This window comes from Macaca nemestrina, chromosome 7, assembly GCF_043159975.1.
Source record: "Macaca nemestrina isolate mMacNem1 chromosome 7, mMacNem.hap1, whole genome shotgun sequence".
In the NCBI taxonomy this organism is placed as follows: Eukaryota; Metazoa; Chordata; class Mammalia; order Primates; family Cercopithecidae; genus Macaca; species Macaca nemestrina.
The window spans coordinates 107,316,823-107,344,643 of NC_092131.1; the positions used below are offsets into that span (position 1 = coordinate 107,316,823).

The following is a 27,821-nucleotide window of genomic DNA, read 5'->3' on the forward strand; positions in this document are numbered from 1 at the left end:
CACAAAGGAACCATATCTTGACAGGAACAACAAAAATTAACAAACTTTACAGCCTAAGAATTGCTGCCTGCCTCATTTAAGATATTTACCTAATCAGTCTAGATTAAACCTAATAGTGGGAAGCACCAGAGGGTACCTTGAAAAATTTAACCAGAAATTTGTGTATTTTAGTTGTTGGTGAATTGAATGTATTGCTCCTGCCATATATGAAACAAAGAGCATTGTGTGGCATTGTCTTCCAGAACATTTTTACTCCTAGAGAATGGCAAGCTAAATAATTATAAAGGCTTATTGTCATAGACACAAAAAGAGGCTGTTTGACTTTGGCTTGCTAGATTGTTTCCTCTGTTTTCTCTCTGGCCTGTGACGTCAGAGGTTCAGTCCATGGGGTCATATGTGCATCCTAGTGCCTAGAACTGAAGGAAACAGAATTGGTTATGCCAGAACCCCAGGATTGTTAGGATGGGAAGGAAGCTCAGTAAACTCAGTTCTATCCTGCCCCTTCATCATGCAGCCGAGCACACTGAGCCCTCTGCTGTCAAGACAGGTGCCCAGGGCTGTGCACACCCTGATTTGTGCATCCCTTTCTCCACAGTTTCCAGCCAGAGACGACACTCTTCTATGGCCCGGATACATTCCATGACGATTGAGGCGCCCATCACCAAGGTGAAGCAGTTTGTGATCTGTCTCCATTGAGCACACATACTCCTTGTTCTCCCCAAGGATCATTTCCAGTGAGAAGAAACAGGGACCTGCAGTAATGAGAATGCTGTCATAGTTGCATGGTGCTAGTAGCCTCCTCTGAAGAGAGAGGATGTGTGATGTCGGCATTTTAACTAGTCTTAAGTTGGTATTAATTACTATGGCCAGATTGAGTCCTGTTGGGTTTTGTTTTGTTTTGTTTTTGCTGTTGTATTTTAGAGATGGGCTCTCTCATTTCTGTTGCCCAGGCTAGTCTCAAACTCCAGGGCTCAAGTAATTCTCCCACCTCAGCCTCCTGAGTAGCTGGAATTATAGGCATACACCACCATGCCTGACCCTCTCATTGTTTTTTAGGTTATGAAACTCAAGTATTTTCTTTCCATAATGTAGGTAATCAATATTATCAATGCTGCCCAGGAAAGTAGTCCCATGCCTGTGACCGAAGCCCTAGACCGTGTGCTGGAAATTCTAAGAACCACTGAGTTATATTCACCACAGTTTGGTGCTAAGGATGATGATCCCCATGCCAATGACCTTGTTGGGGGCTTAATGTCCGTAAGTATATTTGACTAGACTCCTGGCTAGAGCCTGTCTGTTCTTGGTGGTTTTCTCAGAGGTTACTCATTTAAACAGATCTCTTTGAAGAGACAGGCAGGGCACTGTAGGGTTCAGTCAAGACCTAAACTCTCCTCCATTGCCTGGGTTCTTCTATTCTCTGGCCAAGCACCCACCTGCTGCCTGCCTCCTAGGGACAGCTTAGCTTGGAGCAGAGCAGGGAGGAATGTAATCCTGACAGTCTGCTGAGCCAGTTCTCCAGTGTTGCTTAGGGCTTCTACAGTAATTTATCTAAATAAAGCTTGTTTAGTTGTATTAAAGAGCTTGAAAACTGGGACAGTGCAGAATAGAAAGACTGTCTTTCTCCCGCCATATGTATTTAAAATGATGCCAGGGGGTGTGACAGTTTGGCCTTCAAAGCATCCCACACACATTTGGATGACTGTAGGAAAGAGGAGTTTGGGAATCTTTCACTAGAAGGGGGCTTTGTGCCATAGACTCTTGAGGGGTCCTGGATGCCTCCTTCAGGATGTCTGGTGTAGAGCTCTCACAAGAGAGGGACAACTTCGTGCAGCACAGATTACTCAATTGCTGTCTGTCAGCTTTTGTCTTGGTCAGAAGCAAAATCCACCTCCTTCCCAATTCATGCTTTCTGAATTCACTGGATTTTATAAAAATAACGTTCCAGGCAGAAATCTAGAAGGTAGAGTGTTTCCAATGCTGATAATATCTAACTGTGGTCTTGCCTCTTTGAAACAGAGGCTCCTCCAGACTGTAGGTGAGAGATGAAAATGATGAGGGATGGGGTAGGATAGTGTTCTGGAGGCGAGTAGATGAGAATAGCCACAGGACTGGAGAAAAGGGGCTGCTAAGAGTCCGGGTTTGGGCCAGGTGGTCTGGAAGCACTGGTGAGGAGCCCAGGAGAGTCACCGGCGGGAATGAGGTCCCTTAGAAGGTGAGAGAGGAGCTAATGTTCCCAGGAGAACCTTGTGTCCTCAGAGTGAAGAGAGTGGCAGGAAAATGGAGGAGAAGGACTGAGGGCAGAGCAGAGTTGTTCCTAAGAAACCAAATGGTCCTGGAGGGCAAGCAAGAATGCTGGGCTTAAGGACCACCCACCCCTCAAAAGATGCAAGCTCACCTCCCGGGCGCTGACCCTGGTCCTGAGTTTAGCTTCCAACAGGGCCAGGACCATCCTTCCCAGCATTAGCCTGTTGTGTTCTCCAATAAGTGACTGAGGCCAGTAGTTGATCACAGGGGTGGACCCGCTGGGCCCCGGGCAGCCTTGAGTGGATTGGTGGAGAGGGCTGCCCTGAGCTGTCCTGTGGGGGGACCACCTGGAGTTTCCAGGAAGGAAAGAACAGTTGTGACTTTTCTTTTTCTTGTTTCCTTGATTTTTATCAGGATGGTTTGCGAAGACTATCAGGGAATGAATATGTTCTTTCAACAAAAAGTAAGTTTTTCCTTTTTAATTTTTTAGATCACTATCTATAATACTGCAGTTTAGCTTAAGTGATGAAAATAACTTTTTCAGATAAAAGTTTTTAAATAATTTTTCACCTCATTAAGAAGTTTCTTGGTATATCATAAAGTCTCAGAAACAAAGCAGCTGTCCCTGAGGCAGTACTGTCCTCCCTAAGAAACAGTTAATCCTGGCTGGGAGCGGTGGCTCACACCTGTAATCCCAGCACTTTGGGAAGCCGAGACAGGCAGATCACGAGGTCAGGATTTCGAGACCAGCCTGGCCAACATGGCGAAACCCTGTCTCTACTAAAAATACAAAAAATTAGCCAGGCATGGTGGCAGGTGCCTGTAATCCCAGCTACTCAGGAGGCTGAGGCAGGAGAATCACTTGAACCCGGGAGGCAGAGGTTGCAGTGAGCTGAGACCGCACCACTACACTCCAGCCTGGACAACAGAGTGAGAGTCTGTCTCAAAAAAAAAAAAAAAAAAAGTTAATCCTTTAAAGCCTATTAATTTTGTTCTCCAAATTACATCACTTTACAGACACTCAAACGGTTTCAAGCAATATAATCACTCCCATCTCCCTTGATGATGTCCCACCACGGATAGCTCGGGCCATGGAAAATGAGGAATACTGGGACTTTGATATTTTTGAACTGGAGGCTGCCACCCACAATAGGTGAGTTCATGCAGACCTCAGCAGAGGGAGAACTAGATTCCCAGGGCCTGTGTGAAGAGGCTACCTGAGGAGTGTGGATTGTGCACAGGGCTGGTACCTGGTCAGGGAGGGGCTCTGAGGAAGGAGTAGCAGGGCACCACGTGGCTCTGAGTTACCAGGGCCTGGGATGGCTTCTCAGGTCTCATCTCAGTTTGGGCGACCTGTCCCCAAGATAACCCCCTGACTTTTTCAGGCTCACCTTGAGTTAACCTTCTGATACGTTCTACTTCCCCATCTCCCAGCACAGCCAAGGAGAGTGGAAAAGAATACTCCCTTGGCACATGAGTCTTTAAGCACCTGGTTTACATCCTAGTGACATTACATCCATGTGAATTGGGCTAAGGCAGGTCAGTTTAAGTCCTGTGATCACCTCTGGATACTGCCTCAACACAGCCAGTTTCTTGGCCTTTAAAGGCAAGGGCCAGATGCTGGGTCAAGGTGATTTCTCAAGTAAGAACCTAACTTGGTGGCCAGCTGGTCACCTCCGGGGAAATCCCCTCATACTGTAACACCCACCTCCAGAAAGGTGTTGAGAAAATTCCATGGCATACGGCAGTATCTGGCTCATAGGACATTTTCAGGAAATGTTTTCTTATAGGCAGGGTGTCTGGCCAATGGCATTGGTCCAGCAAGTCCAAAGGAGAGGATGGTGTTCAAGGTGGTACAAGCTTAACCTGGAAAAAGGATTGTTGTGACAAATTCAGTAGTGCAAGTAGGAAGCTGAACCTGGAAGGACAGAATGAGCAAACTCCCCCCAGCAAATCAGGAGCCCCAACGAGGCTGAGGCCAGAGCTGCTATGGACAGCCAGTTCTCACCTGTGCATCATGGTCTCCTGAGGGCAAGAAGTGGAACCAAAGTTTGTTTGCTCCACCAGAGAGAGGCCAGCACAGCCCAAGCAATCTCCACTCTGCTGCCCTGCACTCCCTGAAATTTGGCTTGGAACCTATTCAGGCCTCAAACACTTGGCCTATTTGTTTGCTTTTGTTCTAATATTGTGGGGTTTTTTCTTTCTATAGGCCTTTGATTTATCTTGGTCTCAAAATGTTTGCTCGCTTTGGAATCTGTGAATTCTTACACTGCTCTGAGTCAACACTAAGATCATGGTTACAAATTATCGAAGCCAATTATCATTCTTCCAATCCCTACCACAATTCTACACATTCTGCTGATGTGCTTCATGCCACTGCCTATTTTCTCTCCAAGGAGAGGATAAAGGTGAGTTGTTTACATGCCACGTTTAATGGGCAGGAACAGTGGGGAAAGTCTAGTGTTCCTGCCTCCACTAAGATACGTAGCATGACTGCTCACGTGTGCAGCCTGGCACAGGAAGGGCGAGGCCACACTGTAGCTTTGGGAAATAGATGTGTTAATTCATGACATAATCCCAGCCATTCCATGAGGGTACAAGAGGCAGGATTTGGTCCCGGAGGAGAAACCACAGGATAGGGCTATTCTTCTGGGGGTCTCACTCCAAGCCTGTACACTAGTAGAGCCAAGTAACTGTTGGATATCCCCACTTTAGGGCCTGCATCTGTACATCAAAGTCTACAGGGCTCTAAGGCCAAGTTCATCATCTCTGTTCCCAGCACTGCTCCCACCCAGGGTTATCTACCTAATCCAGGGTTCCATTATCCAACCAGATACCCAGGTTAGAAACCGAGAGTCACCCTTGGTTCTTTCCACTCCTCAACCCCCAACATCTGGTTGATCATCTGACCTTGCCTCCTGTCACACCTAAATGTTCTCAGATTCATCTCTCGCTGCTGTCCCAGTGAGGCCCCCTGCAATCCTTTCCCATCTGGGCAGTTCCAAACTGTAATTCTTGCCTACCCTGCCTCCTATGGAACGCCCTTACCCTACTGCCAATGTGATCTTTCTGAAACAGCACACCTGACACTGTCATTCCCAGGAGCAGCTTCCCACCTCCCTCAGGATTTAAACTTTAACCTCTACAGCTCTCCACACTGACCTCAACAATGAGCTCCTCTCATCATTTCCTCTCTTCTCCCTCAGTCACAGGCCACTTTTGGGCCATGCCAAACCACTTTAGTTTCTGAAGCTTCTGCCCTTGACCTGTTGCTCCCTTGGCTGGGGCCTAGATGACTGCAATCATGCAGGGCCAGGGCAAGTGGCTCCTGCCCACATTTCCTTCTCTGTATCACGGGACTGGCATTTGGCAGAGAGCAAAGTAGAAGATGACATCTGGCACACAGAGGAAGTGAACAAGTGTTCATTCCTCACCTTGAAGGGTATACCTTCTCAGAACTTTCCCTGCTCCCTCTAGTTCTTATTTCTGTTTTTGTTGGTTTGTTTTCCAGAAAAAAATCAAATCAGACTGTAGGTAAAACAGGTGTCCAGAGGAGGGACTGTTTTCTAAATTACGAAAACAAGTAACAACAGAGGGACGTCTGTGTCAATATGGCTCAGTATATAAAGAACCCAATTTTTGCTGTATTGCTTTTAAAGTACTCTATAGACAACGTACAAATACATATTTAGAAAGCTAACTGAAAACAGTTTTTAAGAGCATTTATTGAAATGTCATGGTGGCTCACACCTGTAATCCCAGTACTTTGGGAGACCAGTGCAAATGGATCAGGAATTCGAGACTAGCCTGGCTAACATGGTGAAACACCATCTCTACTAAAAATAGAAAAATTAGCTGGGCATGGTGTCGCAGGCCTATAATCCCAGCTACTTGGGAAGCTGAGGCGGGAGAATCACTTGAACCCAGGAGGTGGAGGTTGCAGTGAGCCAAGATCATGCCACTGCATTGCAGCCTGGGCGACAGAGCAAGACTCTTGTCTCAAAACAACAACAAAAAAGAGCATTTATTGAAATGTAATTCACATACCATACTATTTGCCCACTTAAATTACTGAATTTTAATTTAAATCAATTTAAATAAATTTGCAAGGCTGATTTATTAGCTAAACATCTTCAAGAGTCTGTAGGGTATTTCCAAAAATGATCTTATACTGGGACATAATGTGTTGAACTTCTAAACTTCATAAGCTATATTTTCTAACCACAACACAACAAAATAGAATAACGGTTAAATTTATAATGTCAGCTACAACAAATGAGAAAATATTCTTAATAATTTGGGGATCAACAAAGAAATAAAACCAAAATGACATTAGTTAGAAAACAACAAAAATGAGAAACTTACCTATCAAAACCTATAGAATGAAGTCAGTTATACATTTAAAGGTTTATGTTTTAAATGCCCTAATTACTTCAAAAAGGGAAGAAAAAGAACATGGGAAGAACAAAGTGATAATCCAGTGTGGCTCTTGGAAATAACCAAGAAAATAGATGAAGTTCTAGCCAAACTAGTTAAGATATAAAAACACAAAAATATACAAATTTAAAGCAGAAAATAGTAGAAGTACCGCCCACATATGTACTAAATCAAAAGCTTTAAAATAGTTTTAATGGAATGTTTTAATTAAATTGATGTAAGAAGTATTTAAAAAAGAGACCAATAACATGGAAGTAATTTTAGTAATTTTTAAATTATTATTTAATTTCTTCAAAAGTTGGCTCCTGACCCAGATGGATAGGTGAATTCTTTAGCCCTTTAAGGAATTTTTCCATGTTACATAAACCTTTTCAGAGCCTTGAAAAAGATGGAAAACTTCCAGATCATTTTGTCAAACTCACAAAACTCTGACATCAACCTGACAAAGATAGCACTAAAAGGGGGAAGAAAACTAAGGCAATTCCCAGTTAATGTAAGTGGTGCCTATTTTAAATTTTATTTAAAATTGTTTCTCTCCTTTATTAATACTAGTTTATGTTGGTCTAAGTCAATATCTCAGACTAAGGACTTTTTTTGTGATGGGTCTAGAGAAAGACTGGCTGAGGAGGTGACTCCTATCTGTTGAGAACACCTGTATTTTGGTAAGTCCTTAACTTGTGTGAGACTAACAAAACTATGCAGAAATATAACTGTTTCAGGGTGGAGGTAGGAAAACTAGATTTGCTCACGTAGTATGCTTTTCTTAGAAATCTGAAATATTCTTACCTGAAAGTAATAGGGGAGAAAGAAAACTATACAGAAGGCTTCTTTGCCTTCAGTGTCATACCCCCGTATTTAAAAGCTGTCTTGTTTTCAGGAAACTTTAGATCCAATTGATGAGGTCGCTGCACTCATTGCAGCCACCATTCATGATGTGGATCACCCTGGGAGAACCAACTCCTTCCTGTGTAATGCTGGAAGTGAGCTGGCCATTTTGTACAATGACACTGCTGTGCTGGAGAGCCACCATGCGGCCTTGGCCTTCCAGCTGACCACTGGAGATGATAAATGCAATATATTTAAAAACATGGAGAGGTAAGAACAATGACTGGGGAGTGTGTTGATCCCTCTCTGTCTTTTTTAAACAGCTATGTTGAAATATAATTCACATCTTAAACAGTTCACCCATTTAAAGTGTACAAAGTATACAGTGGGCTGGGCATAGTGGCTCATGCCTATAATCCCAGCACTTTGGGAGGCTGAGACAGGAGAATCACTTGAGCCCAGGAGTTTGAGACCAGCCTGGGCAACATAGGGATACTCTGTCTCTACAAAAGGAAAAGAAATTAACCAGGCTCAGTGGTTGTGTCTGTAGTCCCAGCTACTCGGGAGGCTGAGGTGGGAGTATTGCTTGAGCTCATGAGGCTGAGGCTACAGTGAGCCATGATCACACCACTGCACTCCAGCTTGAGCAACAGAGCGAGACCCTGTCTCAAAATAATAACATGTACAATGGTTTTTAGTATATTCATAGTGGTTTTAGTATATTCATAGAGTTGTGCAACTCATAGTATATTCAATTTTAGAATATTACCCCTTTGATAGAACCTCAAATTTATGAGCAGTTCCTTTCCATTCCCCCAACTCTAGTCCTAGACAACTACTGATCTACTTTCTTTCTCTATAGATTTGCCAGTTCTGGACATTTTATGTAAATAGAATCATACACAATGTGTGATCTTTTGTGACTGGCTTCTTTCACTTAGCACAGTGTTTTTAAGATTCAGCCACTTTGTGTCTTGATGTTTCAAGACGAAGTATAATGCCGATATCTTGAGCTCTTAGAGACTCAGAGAAGTAGTCATCTATCTCCCTGAAGCACTCCACGCTGCCCTCCCGTGCTCAGCGTACATCTCCTTGGCATTGTCTCTGTTTACATGTCACTTCCTTGGGGAAGCCTTCCCTGATCTCTCATGCTAAGTTAAACCATCTAATTATTCAATCCCAGATTTCTTCATAGCACATACCACATTTCTTAATTATTTTTTAATTATTTGCATAATGTCTGAATAGATTCTTAAGCTCTGTAAGGTCACAAGGGTCATATGTCACTGTGCCCTCAGTGCCACAGTGTTTGGTAACTTAGTGAATATCAGTTGAAGAAGGAAAAAACATTGTGTCATGAAGAATACTTATTAATTTGGATTTTTAAAGAAGAGGATTCTTGATTTTGTAAAACTCCCTTGTGCCATGTTCTAGGATTTCAGAGGTGGAGTTAAAGTAGTTTCTATTTATATTTGCTTATAGATACATCAGTTATCAATGGAAAACCACATGAGACCCTATTAACTTTCTAGGGAAAGTTTTCTACTCAGCTGCAGAAAAGGGGTTGAATAGAGACTTTATTTCATATTCATTCATACCCCTTCAAGAAATGAATTTTTTAAAGTACTAAAGTAAAAGTAAGGGTTAGAGATAGAGGCATCAAGTACTCCCTATGATTTCTCAAGCTATCAAAAGATTGGTCCTCACATTCTATGGGCACTAAAATTGTTGGGGCTCAAGGTACCTCCATGTGGGGTATATTTTTTCTAACCACAGATCTCTACATTGACAAGATAAACACTGCAACTATAAAGTTTTGCCTATAGCTTTTGGTTTTAACTTCTGTTTGGGTTCTCCTTGCTAACAATCTAGGCACTACCCCATAACTTCCACATCTTTTTAAAATGTGCCTTGTGACTTTCAGCGGCATTAGATTTATAGCTGCAGAGGACACATAATCTGAATAACAGATTGTTTTCAGGAGTACCTGGCTGGTCGGGATCAGTAATCTGTAGCAGCCTCTAATTTGTCATCGAAAACAGGAATGACTATCGGACACTGCGCCAGGGAATTATCGACATGGTCTTAGCCACGGAAATGACAAAGCACTTTGAGCATGTCAACAAATTTGTCAACAGCATCAACAAACCCTTGGCAACGCTAGAAGAAAATGGGGTAAGGGAAACTTACTGCAAAGAGAACCTGTGTTTGGGGCCCTAGTACTGTTGGGTTATGGAGACACATGGGCCATGATATCAGCCACAGAAGTGTTCCCTCAGTGAGTATATTAGGGTTCTCTTAGAGGGACAGAACTAATAGGATATATACACACACACACAAAGGGGAGTTTATTAAGTAATAACTTACACAATCGCAAGGTCCCACAATAGGCTGTCTTCAAGCTGAGGAGCAAGGAGAGCCAGTCTGAGTCCCAGAACTGAAGAACTTGGAGTCTGATGTTCGAGGGCAGAGAGCATCCAGCAAGGGAGAAATGTAGGCTGGGAGGCTAGGCCGGTCTCTCCTTTTCATGTTTTTCTGCCTGCTTTATATTTGCTGGCAGCTGATTAGATGGTACCCACCCAATTAAGGGTGGGTCTGCCTTCCCCAGCCCACCCACTCAAATGTTAATCTCTTTTGACAAGACTCTCACAGACACACCCAGGACCAATACTTTGTATTCTTCAATCCAATCAAGTTGACACTGAGTATTAACCATCACAGTGGGCTCACTGAATTAGTTTTTATTGGTTAAAAAATTATTTAAAGTGCAAAAACTTGGCAGGAAAAAAATTAGCACATCTAACTAGATAGGAAAACTCGAAAGGAAGGTCAGATTTTAGATAAGCTAACTTTAGACAGGTAAGCTATTCCTGCACCCTTTCTCACTAATATCCCCCTCCCTTCTTTGCCATTCTGTGATCAGTTGGAGTCCTTGATATCTCTTTCCAGCCACTCCCACTGGGCACATACCATGGTAGCAGCAGCTATCCTCTCTTGGTCCTCAGAGGAGTGTGTGGATTGAGAAGGACACTGTATTTGTGTCACAAGGGTGACATTATTGTTGCCCCTGTTTCTACATTTGAGGCATGGAGTCCACAACAATTGCTGGGCAAGGATAACATTAACCCTCTCACCAGTCAGGAGACTCCAGCTGAGGAAGCACACAGGCCCAAGCTCCCATCATTTGCTTATCTGTAGAATGGGGATAATAAGTCTCAAGGCATAGTACTGATGAGCATGGTACATGGTAGGCACTTAAGAACTGGTGCCTATTATACTAGATTATGTCATCAGCAACTTAAAGAATATGTTCTTTCATGAACCTTCTTCCTCTGAGGCCCACATTTACTGAACATGTTGGCAGCAACTCACAGTCTTCTGTACCACCCTCCTCCCCAGCTCCTATCACCATCCTGAGATATTTACCACACACAGGGATGACTTATCCTCGCAGGCTAGGATCACAATTCCTTGACTTCTAACTCCATTTTACTTCTGCAACTCATTTGTTTGGCCACGGCCTTTGTCTACCCCCTGGCTTTCTAGCATATTACCCCATGACACTTACTTTGTTTTAACCTGATGTTGAGAACTCTGTTTCCTCACCCTTTCCTGTTCTCTCTGTTTGTCAGCCTGCCTCTGACTTCACTCTCTTTCCAAAGACTTTTAACGCAGAGGTGCCTATACCAGCCTCTTTTGTTGCCTCCTGCCCTGTCATTCTGGATAGGGCTGATTGTCACCTGGCCACCACTCCTGGCTGACTTCATGCCACAGAAGGAAACCACACACCTCACAGACTTGGTTTCCTCTGTCTAGTCTGCACAGCCCCTAGACTTAGCTGAGTTCTCTGCTCCACTTAACATTATAGTTCTCATCTCTGTTGTCGGTACGGGGGGTTACTTCTGAGAGACTGAAAATCAATATCCAGTGGGTCAGAGCAGGAGAAAGGAAGATAAAAGAAAATAGTTTCCAGGCTGGCAGTACAAAACTATAGTCACACTGCAGGTATTAATGGATCTGAAGAAAGAAGTGTCAGCACAGAGCTGGTCACAGTGGAAACCTGGAGCGACAAGAGCTACTGAAGTGTCACTGGTGTAGTAGTCATTTTGGCACTCTCCAGGAAGCGTGGGAAGCCTAGAGTCAGGATGCCCTCTGCCCGTCTTGATGGCAGATCTGTTCCCTCTGAGCTGGGACTATCAGGCCTTCTTAGGCTACTGCTGTTGCATATTGAAATCATATGACTAACTCCTTTGGAAGGGTGCTTGATGGGCACGGAATCAGACTGAGGAGACCTGCTTGCCTCTGGTCTTTTCCATTGCTCTCTGCCCCAATAACCTCTAACCTGAATTCTCTTCAGAGAGCCTACAAATAGTGGTTCTATTGCATCATAAATTGATCCATATCCAGTGGGGATCCTTGTGATGCAGACAGCACATGGTACTGTGAGTGGAAGGCAGCCTGGGACTAAAGGCAGACCTTAAGTTCTTATCCTGGCTCAGCTGGTTGCTTTGGACAAGTCACTTCACCTCCCTGAGTCTCAGTGTCCTCATTTGTAAAATGTAATCAATAGTACTTTTCATGCTTACCATTACATCTTCTTGTGAGTGCAGATCAACAGAGAATGACTGTTAAGTCATTTATACATCAAAAATGTTAGGTGTGATCTTGGGAATCTGCCCTGTCACAGGACTGAGTTGAGAAGTAGGGAGCCTGTTGGGCTACAAGAGCCCATCTGTTGTGAGGGCAGAGAAATTTATTTTTTTCAGCTCATTCTCTTTTTTAATAAAATAAAAGACAAAACCAGTCTTTGAGTTCTTACCAAGGGGGAGAGAGAGAGAGGAAGAGAAAAAAAGGCAATGGTGAGAAAGATTTAGTGAGAGGAAGAGAAGAAAGAGGCAAGGAAAAGGGGAACAGCAGATATACCAACCCCTAGTGCTACCCTCCACTTCTAGGTCCTGTTGGAATATCACTGAGCCTGGTTTTCTCCTGTGTAAAATGAGAGGCCAAGCTCAGTGCTCGAATATCCTTGGCACTGTTTCATGAGATCCTTATCCTGACTAGTGCTCTTTTTGTGCTTACAGTGGTACAGACCAGTAAGAGTGGGCTTGGCACCAAGGGTCCCATTTTGATTGCTTTGAATTCCACTCATGTTTCAGGAAACTGATAAAAATCAGGAAATGATAAACACTATGCTTAGGACTCCAGAGAACCGGACTCTAATCAAACGAATGCTGATTAAATGTGCTGATGTGTCCAATCCCTGCCGACCCCTGCAGTACTGCATCGAGTGGGCTGCACGCATTTCAGAAGAATATTTTTCGCAGGTAAGATGCTGCCTCTTTTAAGTTTCTAGAGAGAGAGAGTTAAAACCCATAAAATCATACAAGATAATGGACTTAACACTAGGAAACAGGGTTCTAAACAAAATTCTGTCCTTGTATTGCATGTTTATTGGTAACAAATTTTTTTCTTCTCTAAGAATATTTTTATTTTCCCTTTATTCTTGCAGGATATTTTTGTTAGATATAGCATCCTGGGTTGATGATTTTTTTCCTGAAAGTACTTTAAAGGAGTCATCTGGTCTTCATATTCTTTCTGAGTAGAAAAAAATCTCTCTTGGGGCAGAAAAAAAATATTAGGAAATATACTGGCCAAGATTATTCCAGATCTGGTGGAGGGCATATGCATATGCATACAGATTCAAGAAGCCCAGTGAACCTTAACCATGTCAGATGTGTCATAGTCAAGCAGCTAACAAGGTGAAGATAAATCTTGAAATCATCCAGAGGAAAAGCGATACATTACTTATAAGAAAACAGTGATTCTTACGTCCTCTGACTTCCCATCAAAAACTATGAAGGCCAGAAGACACTGGAACATCTTTAAAGTGCTGTTAGCTTTGGGAGGACAAGGTGGGAAGATCACTTGAGCCCAGGAGTCTTAAGAACAGCCTGGGCAACATGGTGAGACCTTGTCTCTACAAAAAAATTAAAAGTTAGCCAGGCATAGTGATGCACTCCTGTAGTCCCAAGCTACCTGGGAGGCTGAGGCAGGAGGATTGCTTGAAGCCCAGGAGGTTGAGGCTGCAGTGAGCCATGATCATGTCACTGCACTCCAACCTGGGTAACAAAGTGAGACCCTGTCTCAAAACATACAGCTAACATTATATTTAATGGCATGAGATATTGAATACATTCTTAAGATTGGAAACAAGGTAAGGGTGCCCATTCTTACCTCTTTTGTTCAGCATTGTATTGGTGGTCCTCATCATTGCAATAGACAGAGGAGAAAGAGGTTTAAAGAAAAAAAAGTAAGACATACATTTGCTTCTGTTTGTAGGTGACATGATTTTATGTAGAAAATTCTAAGAAATATACAAACAATTATTAGCACTAATAAGTGGATTTGACTTACCAATGTCATTGGACATAGCTCAATATACAAAAGTGAGTTGTATTTTATGTACTGGCAACCAGCAATTGGAAAATGAAACCAAAAGCCCAGTCCCATTTACAGTAGAAAATTAAAAAATTAAAATTACTTAGGAAAAAATTTAATAAAAGATGACCAGAACTTTACAGTGAAAACCATAAAACATTGCTGAAAAATTTAATGAACACTTGAATAAACAGTGAGACACATCATGTTCACATACTGGAAGGCTCAGTGCTAACATTCACTTCTACCCAAATTGGTTTTTTCAATTCAATGCAATCCCAATCAAAATCTCAGCGGACTTTTTTTTCTGTAGAAATCAACAGACTGTTTCTAAATTAAATATGAAAATGAGAAGGACCTTGAATAAGTAAAGCAAACTTAAAAAATAAAAAGTTGGAAGATATGCCCTGTTTGGCTTCAAAACTTAAAATAATCAAGACAGTGTGGTGCTGGCATGATGATAACAAGTACAACCATGGGACAGAATAGAAATCCAAGAAACAGATCACATTTATATGATCAGTGGCTAATGTGAAATTTTTTCAGCAAGTGGTGTTAGGATAATTGGATATTCCTATGCAAAAAAAAAAAAAAAAAAAAAAAAAAAAGACCCACAACTCCTATCTCATACCATAGAGAAATTCATAGACCTACATACAATAGCTAAAACCATAAAGCTTTGAGAGAGAAACATACCAGAATATCCACAGTGATGAAAGTGGACAAATATTTCTTAGATGCAGAAAGCAACAACCAGCCAGGTGCAGTGGCTTATATGTGTAATCTCAGCAATTTGGGAGGCCAAGGTGGGAGGATTACTTGAGTCCAGGAGTTTGAGACTCAGCCTCGGCAAGATAATGAGACCTCATCTCTAGAAAAAAAATTTTTTTTAATTAGTTGCCTGTGGTGGTGGTGTGTGGTGGTGGCACATGCCTGTGGTCCCAGCTGCAGGAGGATTGCTTGAGCCTAGGAGGTTGAGGCTGCAGTGAATCATGATTGTACACTGCACTCCAACCTGGATGACAGAGCAAGACTGTGTCTTAATAAAAAGAACAACAACGATAAAAAGAAAATTTGATAAATTAGACTTCTTCAAAATTTACAAAGTTTGCTCATTCAAACACACCTAAGAAAATGTGCAGGCAAGCCATACTGGAGGAAAATATTTACAAATTATATTTGAAAGGACTGTATCCGTAGATATATAAAGAACTGTATTTGAAAGGACTGTATCTGTATAAAGAACTGTAACTCAGTAATAAAAGATAAACCACCCAGTTTATTATGGGCAAGTATTTGTCCAGACACTGCCCCAAAGAAGCTATTATGAAAGACCAATAAGCATATGAAAAAGTGCTGAACATCATTAGTCATCTGGGAAATTCAAATTAAAACCACAGTGAAATACCACTACACACCCAATGGGATGGCTAAAAATGGGAAAGGCTGACACCACCAAATGAAGATGCAACTGGAATGCATGCATCTGTGATAGATGCATAGAACGCTACAGCCACTTTGGGAAGCAGTTCAGCAGTTCCTTTTTTCTTCTTTTTTTATGGTAAAATTTACTGTTTTAGATCTGTGTTTTCTTCCCTTCGTTCTCTTCATGTGATATATCACACTGATTGATCTTCATGTGCAGAACCAATCTTGCATTTCAGGAGTGAATTCCACATAGTCATTGTGTATAATCCTTTAATATGCTGCTGAGTTTGGATTGCTAGTATTTTATTAAGGATTTTTGCATCAGTATTTACAGGGGATATTGGTCTGCAATTTTCTTGTAGTGTCTTTGTCTGGCTTTGTTATTAGGATAAGCTGGCCTCATGGAATGAGTTAGGAAGTACTTCCTTTTCAATTTTTCTGGAAGAGTTTGAGAAGGATTGATATTAATTCCTCTCAAAATGTTTGGTAGAATTTAACCAGTGAAACCATCTTTTTTTGGGAGGTTTTTGATTATTGATTCAATCTCCTTGCTAGTCATTGGTCTATTCAGATTCTGTTTATGATTCAGTCCTGGTAGGTTGCATATTTCCAGGAATTTAGTCATTATGTTGGCATACAATTGTTCATGGTACTCTCTTACAATCCTTTTTATTTCTGTGAAACCTGGAGTCATGTTCCCACTTTCATTCTGATTTTAGTAATCTGGGTCTTGTCTTTTTTTCTTAGTCCATCTAGCCAAAGATTTGTCAATATTGTTGATCTTTTCAAAAAATTATCTTTTGGTTTTGTTGATTTTTCTGTATTGGTTTTTCTGTTTTCTGTGTACTTCTGTTCTTTATTATTTTCTTCCTTTTGCTAGCTTTAGGTTTAGTTTATTCTTTCTATAGTTCCATAACATGTTAAGTTAGGTTGTTGATTTAAAATCTTGTAGACATTTACAGCTGTTAATTTCCCCCTTATCACTGTTTTTGCTGCATCTAATAACTTTTGGCATAGTGTGCTTCATTTTCATTTGTCTCAAAGTATTTTCTAATTTCCCTTATGATTTCTTGTTTGATCCCTTGGTTGTTTAAGAGTATATTAGTCCATTTGCGTTGCTATAAAGGAATACCTCAGGCTTGGTAATTTATAAAGAGAAGTTTATTTTGGCTCATGGTTCAGCAGGCTGTACAAGCATGGAACTAACATCTACTTAGCTTCTGGTGACGGCCTTAGGAAGCTTGTGATCATAGCAAAAGGGGAAGCAGATATATCACATGGCAAGAGAGCAGGGGGAATTGCCACACTCTTAACCAGATTACCTGTAAACTCAGAGCAAGATCTCTCATTACCATGGGGAGGGCACTAAGCCATTCATGAAGGATCTGCCCTCATGACCCAAACACATCCCACCAGACCCCACCTCCAGCACTGGGGATTATTTTTCAACATGTGATTTGAAGGGGACAGACATCCAAACCATATCAAAGCATATGCTATTTAATTTCCATATACTTGTGAGTTTCCTGGTTTTCCTTCCATTATTGAGTTTTGCTTTCATTTCACTGTTACTAGAAAAGGCACTTTGTATGACTTTACCTTTTAAAATATATACTGTTTGTGGCCTATCATATGTTATATCCTGGAGAATGTTCCATTTGCACTTGAGAAAAAAATGTATATTCTACTGTTGTTGGGTGGATGTTCTATACATTCTGTTAGGTCCACTTGGCCTAGAGCATTGTTCAAACTATTGTCTCATTGTTCTGTTCATTATAAAAGTGTAGTATTGAAGTCTCCAAGCATTATTTTAGAAGTATCTGTTTCTTCCTTCAGTTCTATAAATGTTTGCTTCATATGTTTTGGAACTCTGGTATTTGGTGCTTATGCTTATAGTCGTTATATCTTCCTGATGAATTGACCCTTTTATTAATGTCGTTCCAGGCTGGAGTGCAGTGGCACAATCTTGGCTGACTGCAACCTCTGCCTCCCAAGTTCAAGCAATTCTCCTGCCCCAGCCTCCTGAGTAGCTGGGATTACAGGCACGTACCACCATGCCTGGCTAATTTTTGTATTTTTAGTAGAGGTGGGGTTTCATGTTGGTCAGGTTGGTCTCGAACTCCTGACCTCAGGTGATCCGCTTGCCTCAGCCTCCGAATGTGCTGGGGTTACAGGCCTGAGCCACCGCGCCTGGCCTGTAACAGTTTTTGACATAAAGTTTGTCTCTTAGGATACTCACCCCAGCTCTCTTTTGGGTATTATTTTCATGAGATATCTTTTTCCATCCTTTCATTTTCAACTTACGTATGTGTTGAGAGCTAAAGTGATTCTCTTGTAGATAGAATGTAATTGGATCGTGTGTTCTTATCCATTCTGCCAGTCTGTGGCTTTTGAGTTGAATCTATTTACATTTAAAATAATTACTGATAGGGAAAGACTTTTGCTACTTTGTTAGTTTTCTGTATGTCTTACAGCTTTTTTGTCCCTCTTCCTCCATTACTGCCTCCTGTTGTGCTTATTTGATATTTTGTAATGGCACATTTTGATCTAAACTATTCTATAGATAGTTTCATTGTGGATACCATAGAGATTGCCTAGGACAACCTAAAGTTACAACAATTAGTTTTAAATTGATATCAACTTAACATTAATTGCATACACGAACTCCTATATAGCTCTACCACCCCACTCTGTTTTGTAAATGTCACAAATAATATCTTTATACATTATATGCCCATTAACATTTAAAATTATTTTGTATGCATTTTTAAAAGCAAAGTTACAAACCAAAACTGTAAAAATGCTGCTTTTTATATTTTCCCATGTATTTACCATTATCAGAGATCTTTATATCAAGTTTACAGTCTAGCTTCCTTTTATTTCAACCTAAAGGATTTCCTTTAGCATTTTTTGTAGGTCAGATCTAATGGTAATGAATTCCCTCAGCTTATGTTTATCTAGGAATGTCTTAATTCCTCCCTCTTTTTTGAAGGACAGTTTGCCAGAATCAGAATTTTCAGTTGACAGTTTTTTGTCTTTTAGCACTTATATATATAATTTCACTGCCTTCTGGCCTTCAAGGTTTCTGCTGAGAAATGAGCAGATCATCTTATTATTTCCTATATGTGATGAGTCTCTTTTATTTTACTGGTTTCGAGATCCTCTGTCTTTTGACTGTTTGGTTATAGTGTGCCTCAGATTGATCTCTGTGGGTTTATCCTACTTGGAGTTTATTTAGCTCCTTGATTTGTAGATTCATATCTTTCCCAAATATGGCATTTTTTGGCCAAGATTTTTTCAAATATGGGGTCTCACTATATTGCCCAAGCTGGTCTTGAACTTCTAGGTTCAAATAATCTCTGTCCTTTTCTCCTCCTCCTCTTTTTGCTGGACTCATAAGATGTGTATTGGTCCATTTGATGGTTTCCCATAAGTTCATTAGGTTCTATTCACTTTTCTTCGTTCTTTTTTCTTTCTTCTGTCTGCCCAAATCTGATGCTGAACCCCTCTGGTGAAGTTTGTTTTTTGTATTTTTCAACCTTCGAATTTGAGATGGAGTTTTTGCTGTGTCGCCCAAGCTGGAATGCAGTGGTGCCATCTTGGCTCACTGCAACCTCCGCCTCTTGGGTTTAAGTGATTCTCCTGCCTCAGCCTTCCAAGTAGCTGGGATTACAGGTGCCCACCACCATGCCCAGCTGAGACGAGGTTTCACCATGCTGGCCACGCTGGTCTCAAACTCTTGACCTCAGGTGATCCCACCTCAGCTTCCCAAAATGCTAGGATTACAGGTGTGAGCCACCGTGCCTGGCCTGTTAGGTTACTTTTCATAATTTCTTTCTTTGTTGTTATTCTCACTGTGTTGTTCACCTGTCATTTCCTATAGTTCCTGGTGTGTGTGTTTTTTTTGTTTTGTTTTGTTTTGTTAGGTCTTTGGGCATATTTAAGACAGTTGTTTTCAAGTCTTTGTCCAGTGCCTGTACATCTTTAGGGACAGTTTCTTTTCTTCGAGTGTACCATATTTTCTAGTTTCTTTGTATGCCTTGTGATTTTTGTTGAAAATTAGGCATTTTAAAAAACAGCCACCTCTCCTACTTAGTCTTTGGAAACTGTCTCTGAGCCTAACAATTAACCCATCATGAAAATTTTAAGTTTTCTCAAACGTTTTATGAGTCTGTCTTGCCTGGGTCTGCATATACATACCCTTCTTAATTCCCCTATACGTAGCTGCTTTCGAATGTCTTAATTTCCCGAAGTATTTTGTCTGAGGTTATCCTCAGGGCCTGAGATGATCTGTTATTCATCTGTTGCTCATAATCTCTTGTTTTTATGCATCCATATCTGTCATCCCCCTGCAGCTTTCCTGAGTAGTAGTAATTGCTTTTCTACCTGGGAGCTAAGTGAAACAGACTAATCCTTCAGGCAGCCCACAGACTTGTCAGAATGTTGCAGATAAGGTCTGCTCTGCTCCCTCCAGTTCAAGGGACACAGTTGGAAACTGGGCTGCTGCCTCCTCCGGACCAAGATTGTACCACGCTGGGGAAGTGGTGCAAGGTTGAGTGAAAATACCCTTAAGTTTCCTACTGTTTTGAATGTGACTTTTCTTGAATGGGCATTTACTTGTTTGCTGTAGAATTTGACTGTTTTCCAGAGTCCCTTGTAAGGTTATTTTAGCCAATCTCTTGTTTCATGGAGATGTTTTCATGGAGGAATGAGGACTTGGAGCTTCCTAGTCCACCATATTACTGATGTTACTCCAGTGGTCAGGCTTTGGTTTTAAAGTCATTAAGACACAGTTGCTTCTTGTATTCAGTGGGATTAGGTTTGCAAGTTCACTCCTTATAGCCACCCTCTCTCTTGAATGGCATGGATACCAAGAGTGCCAGGACCTGAAGCAAGGTGAAGAGGCATCTGTGGTTTCTCTCTGACTGGGGCTACTTGACTTCATGGGGAGTGGAGCTTGAGTACCACTTGCCTGGCTCTGTGCCAGGTGTACAGTCTTATTTTTGCTTGGGGCACAGTGGTGAAATGTGAAACTTGTAGACCCTGCCCTTCAGGTGGGATCACAGAAAGGAAGCATCTATAGGTGTGGAGCTATCACTGGTGACTTAGATGAGGGCATGGGCCACAGTTTGCTGGTCTCCTTAGTAAACAGTGGTCTCCGGGAGGGAACGGGGGCCCTGGACGCTCCATGCACTTGTCACATTGGGCCAAAGAGAAGAAATCTAAGCATGAGGGTCTTCACTGACCTTCAGCCAGCCAGCTGCTTCCATGTGAATAGGGAGGGCAGGCCCTGAGAGCATACGCCTCTGGATGACTTGACTGGCTGAGCTAATGAAGCCTTTGCCATGGCTGCCCAGAGAGAGCTGGTTTAGGGTCTAGCATGACCAAGGAAGGGTACATCAGGAGAGCACCCCACCCAGGGCACTGCTGTTTTAGCTGAACAGGCCCATGGGCTGTGAACCCAAGGCCCTCCCTGCGCCCCCCACCCCTTCCTCTCTATACCATGGCAGAGATTCATGTAGGGCTGACTGCTTTTCTGAGACAGCACTGAGGCTGCCAGCCTGTGGCCAACAGCAGGGCCTTCACCACAGCCAGCGGATGCTGAGCCAGCGTTCCCCACTCCTTCTCTTACCAAAGCACGAGAATCCCATATTCTAAACCACCAGAACAGCAGGAGCTCTTACTTCTGGCTTTTGCCCAGTCCCACAGTCTGGCACTGTCCACCTGCAAACAGGAAGCATGGGCCTCTTTCTTGGCACGTGATTCCAGCACCATCAACACTTACCTAGCGTAAATGCACCTCTGGGCACTGTGCTAGGTACGGTGCCATCCTAGGAAAACCTCCAGAGGTTTGCCTGCTTCCCTCAGGTAGAGAGCCCATATGGAGAGCTGGAGTGAGTTGTTGTGCACAGGGCAAGGTGCACAACTAGTTGGTAGAGCCAGGCCTCTGGGGGTCACTCTGGGAGAGCCTGAGGTGCTGGGCCAGGTGTAGTAAGGAAGATGGGAGAAGGGTGGCTGAGTGCACAGAAGAAAGGCAGTGGAGTCCGTGACTTTGGGGATCCCCATGCAAGTGCCGGAGCTGGTGCTGTAGAGCTGTGGTAGGGGTAGAGAGATGCTGGGACGAGAGAACTTTCTGACCTGGCATTCCTGGAGGGCCTGTGAGTGCAAGCATGGCAATGTTCTTGTTGAGGCGCTGCAGCCATGGTGAGGCACTGTGGAGCAAGGGCTAAGGGGAGGAGCTGTGAGTGGGTTCCGCCAGCCCCCAGAAGCCTGGCTGTGATGGGGTGAACTCTGCTGACCATTTGGGAGGCAGAAGTACGGCTGTCTTACAAGAAGACACGTCTTGTAAGCGGCCAACAGTGGGACGAGACTTCAGTGGTTAGCCTTTCTTCTGTGCACTCAGCTACCCTTCTCCCATCTTCCTTACCACACCCGGCCCGACACCTCAGGCCCTCCCAGAGTGACCCCCAGAGGGCTGGCTCTACCCACTCCAGCCCTGGCACTGGGAAGAAAGGCTAGTGTTCAGCACCACAGCCACCATCCCCTCCACCCAGCCCCACACATGTACTAGGGTCCCATCTAGAAGAGCTGCTCCCCCCAGCACACTCCTACCTCACTCCATCTGTGCTCACCCTGTTCTCATCCTGCCCCACCATTTCACTTGACTCCCAGCACAGGTGCCCTGGCACAGCAGGGATCTTGTGTGTGACTTCTGGCCTCATTCCAGTGCCTCTTTACCACCCCATGGGCCTTACCTCACCCTTTTCTCCAGCACTGTTGGGCCAAAATGAGACCTTATCAAAGAAAGAACAGGACACTTGCCTTTTTCCTCAGGTTCTTAATTATGTTTTTAGTTTTTTGTGAGTCTCTCTGGAATCCTGAAGATGTGGAAGAGTTTGACTAAAGTATATAAATACTCAGAGCTTTTTTTTTTTTTTTTTTAAACATCCAGGATCTCAAGGGTGTTCAGAACCTTTTCAAATAAATAATACAGCCATAGAAGAGAAGCAGCCTATAGGCCTTTCCCTGTGAAATGGCCCCTGTATGGGGACACTTCAAGCTGGGTGGAAGGACAGTTGCACTGTGACAGGAGAAAAGAAAGGATCTTTTTCTCTGAGGAACGTGAGTCCCCTTTAGTTGTCAGGCCCAGAGAGGCACTGAAATGTGACAGCAGTTACGCCTCACTCCCCACACTGACCTAAGTAATTGCGTGCTCTGTGGACTCTAAGCTAGTAGCCATAAATTAACCTAACAATGCCATAATTCATACCCTATCATTCAACAGTATATAGCCAATTACTAATCAGTGTTCTTTTAATAAACCAGTACAGTAATAATTCCTTAAAACTTTTATAATTGCTGATTCATTCATTTTTCTTTAAAAACTGGAGCATCTCCTTTATTCTGCAGAACACTTCCAGTGTTTCCTGAGCAGCTGGCCTCAACCTTGGCCCAAATAAACTCTGTATGTTAATTTTGCCTCAGTTTCTTTAGGTCAGTAGGAACAACAGAGCAGTGGCTGACTACAGAAAATGTTTGGGATCTTACCTGAGGAGCTTCTGCAAGGAGGCTTCCAGATGTTTAAAGTTTGGCTTGAGTTGGGGTGTCCTCAGACCCCGCTGACATGGAGTAGTCATCATTCTGAGAACAACTTGGTATCTGTTATGAGACCTGGTTTGGCTGGGTGAGGTGGCGATTGGCTTCACACTGTGACAAGCCACCTTAGGCTGCCAGGAGAAGCTCTCCGTGGCGGAGAGGCTGCCCCTAGGTGGAGTGAAACCGGGTGCTGGGATCTCCTGATCATGACGTTTTCTGCTTTGCAGACTGATGAAGAGAAGCAGCAGGACTTACCTGTGGTAATGCCAGTTTTTGACAGAAATACCTGCAGCATCCCCAAATCCCAAATCTCTTTCATTGATTACTTCATCACAGACATGTTTGATGCTTGGGATGGTAAGAAATCTTCCTTAAAATAGCATATTTTCCTCTAAATAATAGGGAACCACTATGAAGGAGTGCATTTGACTCATTTAGAATATGATTTGGGGCCTGGGCTTTCAAGAACTAGAGAGAAGTGAACCATCACCGAGGGCCCCTGAGGGCTGGGTGTTCTTTCTTAACACTCTCCACAGGCTTAGGCATCTTTATGCCTGTTTTATAGATGACGGGATTGAATTTGGGGCCCCACAGCTTATAGTAGGGCAGCTAGGGTTCAAAACCAATCGTGCTGGCTCCAAAACCCATGGTGTTTCTACAGCAGCCCTTTGCCCTCCACTATCCCCTGCTTCTCCCGGCCTCACTCTACACAAGACCAGAAGGACTGGTCTGTCTCTGACTGATGCATGTCACCCTCCTCTAACTTCAAGGGGGCACAGGAGTCTATCAAAAAAATATCAGAGAACTGATATTCCATGGTCATCTTTGTCCTGAGGGCTGCACCTTGGAGGAGGGGCTACAGGGCTGGTAAATGTCCAGGAAATAAACCCGTGTCTCAAGAAGGCCGTAGAACAGGGGTAGGCGGCTGGGGAGAAGGACTGAAGCAGTGGAGACAGCTGCGGCTTTGGGGGAACTGCATGCTCTGCAGTTCACTGCCTCTGGGACTGAGACCAGACGTGTGCATCCCCAGGCTGCACGTTCTTCATGTGGTGCAGGTGGAAGGAGATGCTGGTGTATGTGAAGCATGCGTGAAGGGAGAGCGAGCACACAAGGGCCAGGCCGTCAGGTGGGGGGCACACTACATGTTGCTTTCTGACACCCAGGCCCAAAGGTGCTGGTTTAATGGTAATTAAGCAGATTAGCCACCTTCTGTTTTATTTACCACAGTTACCAGCTCAGCAGGTGGTCATAGAGGAGGTGCTGGCATTGAGAATAGGGTCAGCCAACTTCAGTCAGCCATGGCTCGGCTCGTTGAAGCTGCTGGGTGTGTTTGCCTGGGTCTGTTTAGCCTCATGCAGATGCCTGCTCCCATCTGTCACTCTTTAAAATGCTCTTAGTAGAAAGCCTAAAATGTAAACAGAGGCTGTGAAAGGATATCACATTCCCATCTTTCTCTCCAGCCTTTGTAGACCTGCCTGATTTAATGCAGCATCTTGACAACAACTTTAAATACTGGAAAGGATTGGACGAAATGAAGCTGCGGAGCCTCCGACCACCTCCTGAATAGTGGGAGACACCACCCAGAGCCCTGAAGCTTTGTTCCTTTGGTCATTTGGAATTCCTGAGGGCAGCCAGAGTTCCTTGGTCCTTTCAGTATTAGGCAGAACAGCCCCCTGGTCTGCATAGCCTGTGAAAGCCCACGGGGACATCAGTAACCTTCTGCAGCCACCATCCGATGCCATTACTGTCAAGTGAGACTTGGCCACTATAGCCTGGGCCTGCCGCAGGAGCTCTTCAGAAAGGCACATGAAGACCATGGTTTGCATCAGCTTTCTGATAAAACACAAGGTCTGGAGTGCCCCTGCAAAGGGTATTAATGGATTTCCTGCCAGTGACAGAGCATGTCTATTGCAAACAATTTCTCTCAGTTATGTTCAGCACTTAAGAACAGCTAATGGCAATAGGATCTTTAGCAACTTTTTCACATCATAGAAGGTGCAATCACTCACTTTGGAACACTACTGAGAGTGACTTCTCTTTTAAAATTGAGTAGCAAATGAAAAATTAAAAGAAAATTTGAACTTGATTATTAATATCAATTAAAATGCTTTATTTATTTTATTAAAAGCTCAGTATTTTCTGTGAATTCAAAAATAGTTCAAAGCCAAAGCCAACTTCAAATACCATGACCAAATTTACATGATTCATATTCATTATGCATTACTTGGTATACAGACTTATTTTCATAATGCAAATTAATATAAAATGACATTTTTACTGCACTATAGAAATATTCGTGTATGTTAAACTTTTCTGATTGAGGCTAATTGGAAAAAGCTGGGGTCTTTTTCTAAGCACTAAAGAAGGCTGCTTCTACTCTATAGAACCCAGGGCTCTGAAATAGCTCTAGCTGCCTAATGAACTTCACAGGTAACTCCCCAAGGTAAAATTAGACTCTTCTTGGTTTGCAAAGAAAAATTAGGACTTAACACTTTTTTCTAAAATTTTATAATTGAATTCCAAACGTCTACCCTATTTTATACTGTTTCTACAAAATATTCCTTATAAAAACAAAGAACAAAAATGGTATATTTAATGAATTGACATTTTATAACCAACCTGTTTTTATCTGCAGTGGGAATCTTTGATGCCAGAAATTTATAAAGAGGTTCTGTACCTTCACACTTTGAATAAGCATAATACCATAAAAAATGACACTTGACATGTCAATGTGTTTGTCATTTCATTTTAAACTCGTATTTGTGGTTTTTTCCCAGATAAAAATGAAATTAAACCATTTCTTTTTAAGAAATCATGTTTTATCTTTTTGGAGAATTCTTTGTTTCATAATACTTATAATATTTATTTTTTTAAATAAAGGTCAGGCACAGTGGCTTATGACTGTAATCTCAGTACATTGTAAGCCTAAGAGTTCAAGACCAGCCTGGGCAACATGGCAAGACCTCATCTCTACAAAAAATTTAAAAATTAGCCAGGCATAGTGACATGCACCTGTGATCTCTGCTGCTTAGGAGCTGAGGTGGGAGGACTGCCTGAGCCAAGGAGTTCAGTGCTGCAGTGAGCTGTGATCATGCCACTATATTCCATCCTTGGCAACAAAGCAAGACCCTATCTCTAAATAATAAATAATATTCCCTACTTTACAGAAAAGATTGGTAGTTAAATGACTTTTTCAAGGTCACACAGGGCCATATGAGTATGTTGAGAAGTTCTCAGAATTAACCTTAGTTCACTGCCTGGTACCTCTGAATGGGTATTGAGAGATGAGAGGCACACTGGAGAACTGACAGAGGGCTCTCAGAGATGGGTGCTGGGTACCAGGTACCCATTCAGAGATGTCAGGACACTGGAGGGCTGACAGGGCAAGCCCTTTGGGGTCTCTGTTTAAGGAAACAAAGGCTTTGTCCTATGTTAAGACATTTGACCTGGGATGGTAATTGTGGACGAAGTGGGGAAGACAGTTTTGTCCCCTCCCCAGGTGCAAAGGAAAAAGGAAATGAAGCACACGAAGAACTCAACCATCTTGAGGCAGACATAGCAGTGTATGCAATATATGGAATTTGCATCACCAAGACTGGTAACAATTATCAAATAATCTGAAAGAGACGTTAAGATGAGTAGGCTTAACATGCTTAAACAGATAAGCAAAAAAGAAACTAAGCCAGACCTGGCATGGTGGCTTACACCTGTAATCCCAGCACTTTGGGAGGCCGAGGCGGGTGGATCACGAGGTCAGGAGATTGAGACTATCCTGGCTAACACGGTGAAACCCCGTCTCTACTAAAAATGCAAAAAATCAGCCGGGCGTGGTGGCGGGCGTCTGTAGTCCCAGCTACTCTGGAGGCTGAGGCAGGAGAATGGTGGGAACCCAGAAGGCGGAGCTTGCAGTGAGCCGAGATCGCGCCACTGCACTCCAGCCTGGGTGACAGAGCAAGACTCCGTCTCAAAAAAAAAAGAAAAAGAAAAACTAAACCAACACAGTTTAAAAATAATGGATTTGACAAAAAACCATATTAATAGACTAGAGATGATGAATATAGTCATTGAAACAAACAAAAAAACTTCAAAGTCTAGGTGTCACCGAAGACCAGACGTAACTAGAGGGAATTAGTAAATTGGAAGACAATGAAGGGACTCAATTAGAATACAGCACAGAGAGAGAAAAATGGAAAATTTGAAAGATAAAATATGAGAATAGAAAGAAACACTTCAAAATATGTCCAGTTAGGAGATCCAGAAGGGAGAATGGGGAGAGGCACCATCTGGAGGAGGACAGAGTCCTCCAGGATTTGATAGACACAAGTCCACAGATTTAACGGCACATTGAATCCTAAGCAGTATAAATAAAACAGATCCACACAAGTGAAGCTGTAGACCATTGAGCACAAAGAGAAATACTTAAAAGCTGAGAAAAGACAGGCCGGGCATGGTGGCTCACACCTGTAATCTCAGCACTTTGGGAGGCCGAGGCAGGCGGATCATGAGGTCAGGAGTTCAAGACCAGCCTGGCCAATATGGTGAAATCCTGTCTCTACTAAAAATAGAAAAATTAACCAGGTGTTATGGCAGGTGCCTGTAGTCCCAGCTACTCAGGAGGCTGACGCAGGAGAATTGCTTGAACCTGGGAGGAGGAGGTTGTGGTGAGCCAAGATCGCACCATTGCTCTCCAGCCTGGGCAATAAGAGCGAAATTCTGTCTCCAAAAAAAAAAAAAAAAGAAATCACAGGAAAGCAAAGAAGAAATAAAATGCAACTAATGCAACCAGTAAAAGAAAAATGGAAAAAGAAAATGCATGAGTTAGAAAAGACAGTGGCAGAAATAAGTATAAACTC

The 27,821-nt window shown here is 42.8% G+C and overlaps 1 protein-coding gene and 1 long non-coding RNA gene across 9 annotated transcripts in view; one reads left to right on the forward strand and one right to left on the reverse strand.

Moving 5' to 3' along the window:
* The window catches only part of LOC105464709 (phosphodiesterase 8A), a 156,760-nt gene extending 129,051 nt beyond the window's left edge, over positions 1–27,709 (forward strand). For all 3 annotated transcript variants that reach the window (XM_011712732.3, XM_071100775.1, XM_071100776.1), the window contains 10 exons: positions 596–666; positions 1,093–1,257; positions 2,659–2,707; positions 3,262–3,397; positions 4,454–4,652; positions 7,559–7,776; positions 9,549–9,681; positions 12,663–12,830; positions 23,196–23,325; positions 24,429–27,709. In XM_011712732.3, coding sequence (XP_011711034.2) covers positions 596–666; positions 1,093–1,257; positions 2,659–2,707; positions 3,262–3,397; positions 4,454–4,652; positions 7,559–7,776; positions 9,549–9,681; positions 12,663–12,830; positions 23,196–23,325; positions 24,429–24,535 — 1,376 coding nt within the window. In that variant the 3' untranslated portion in view covers positions 24,536–27,709. The remainder of the gene's footprint in view (positions 1–595; positions 667–1,092; positions 1,258–2,658; positions 2,708–3,261; positions 3,398–4,453; positions 4,653–7,558; positions 7,777–9,548; positions 9,682–12,662; positions 12,831–23,195; positions 23,326–24,428) is intronic.
* Positions 620–27,821, reverse strand: part of LOC139364398 (uncharacterized) — a 52,910-nt gene continuing 25,708 nt past the window's right edge. Inside the window, exons 3-6 of one of the 6 annotated variants that reach the window (XR_011626236.1) lie at positions 14,641–14,815; positions 13,741–13,769; positions 3,953–12,855; positions 1,257–2,591 (exon numbers count right to left, since the gene is read on the reverse strand). This is a non-coding gene — a long non-coding RNA (uncharacterized lncRNA). Of the gene's footprint in view, positions 753–1,256; positions 2,592–3,952; positions 14,816–27,821 lie in introns of those variants that run through there. The other 5 variants (XR_011626231.1, XR_011626235.1, XR_011626232.1 and 2 more) reach the window with 5 other exon arrangements.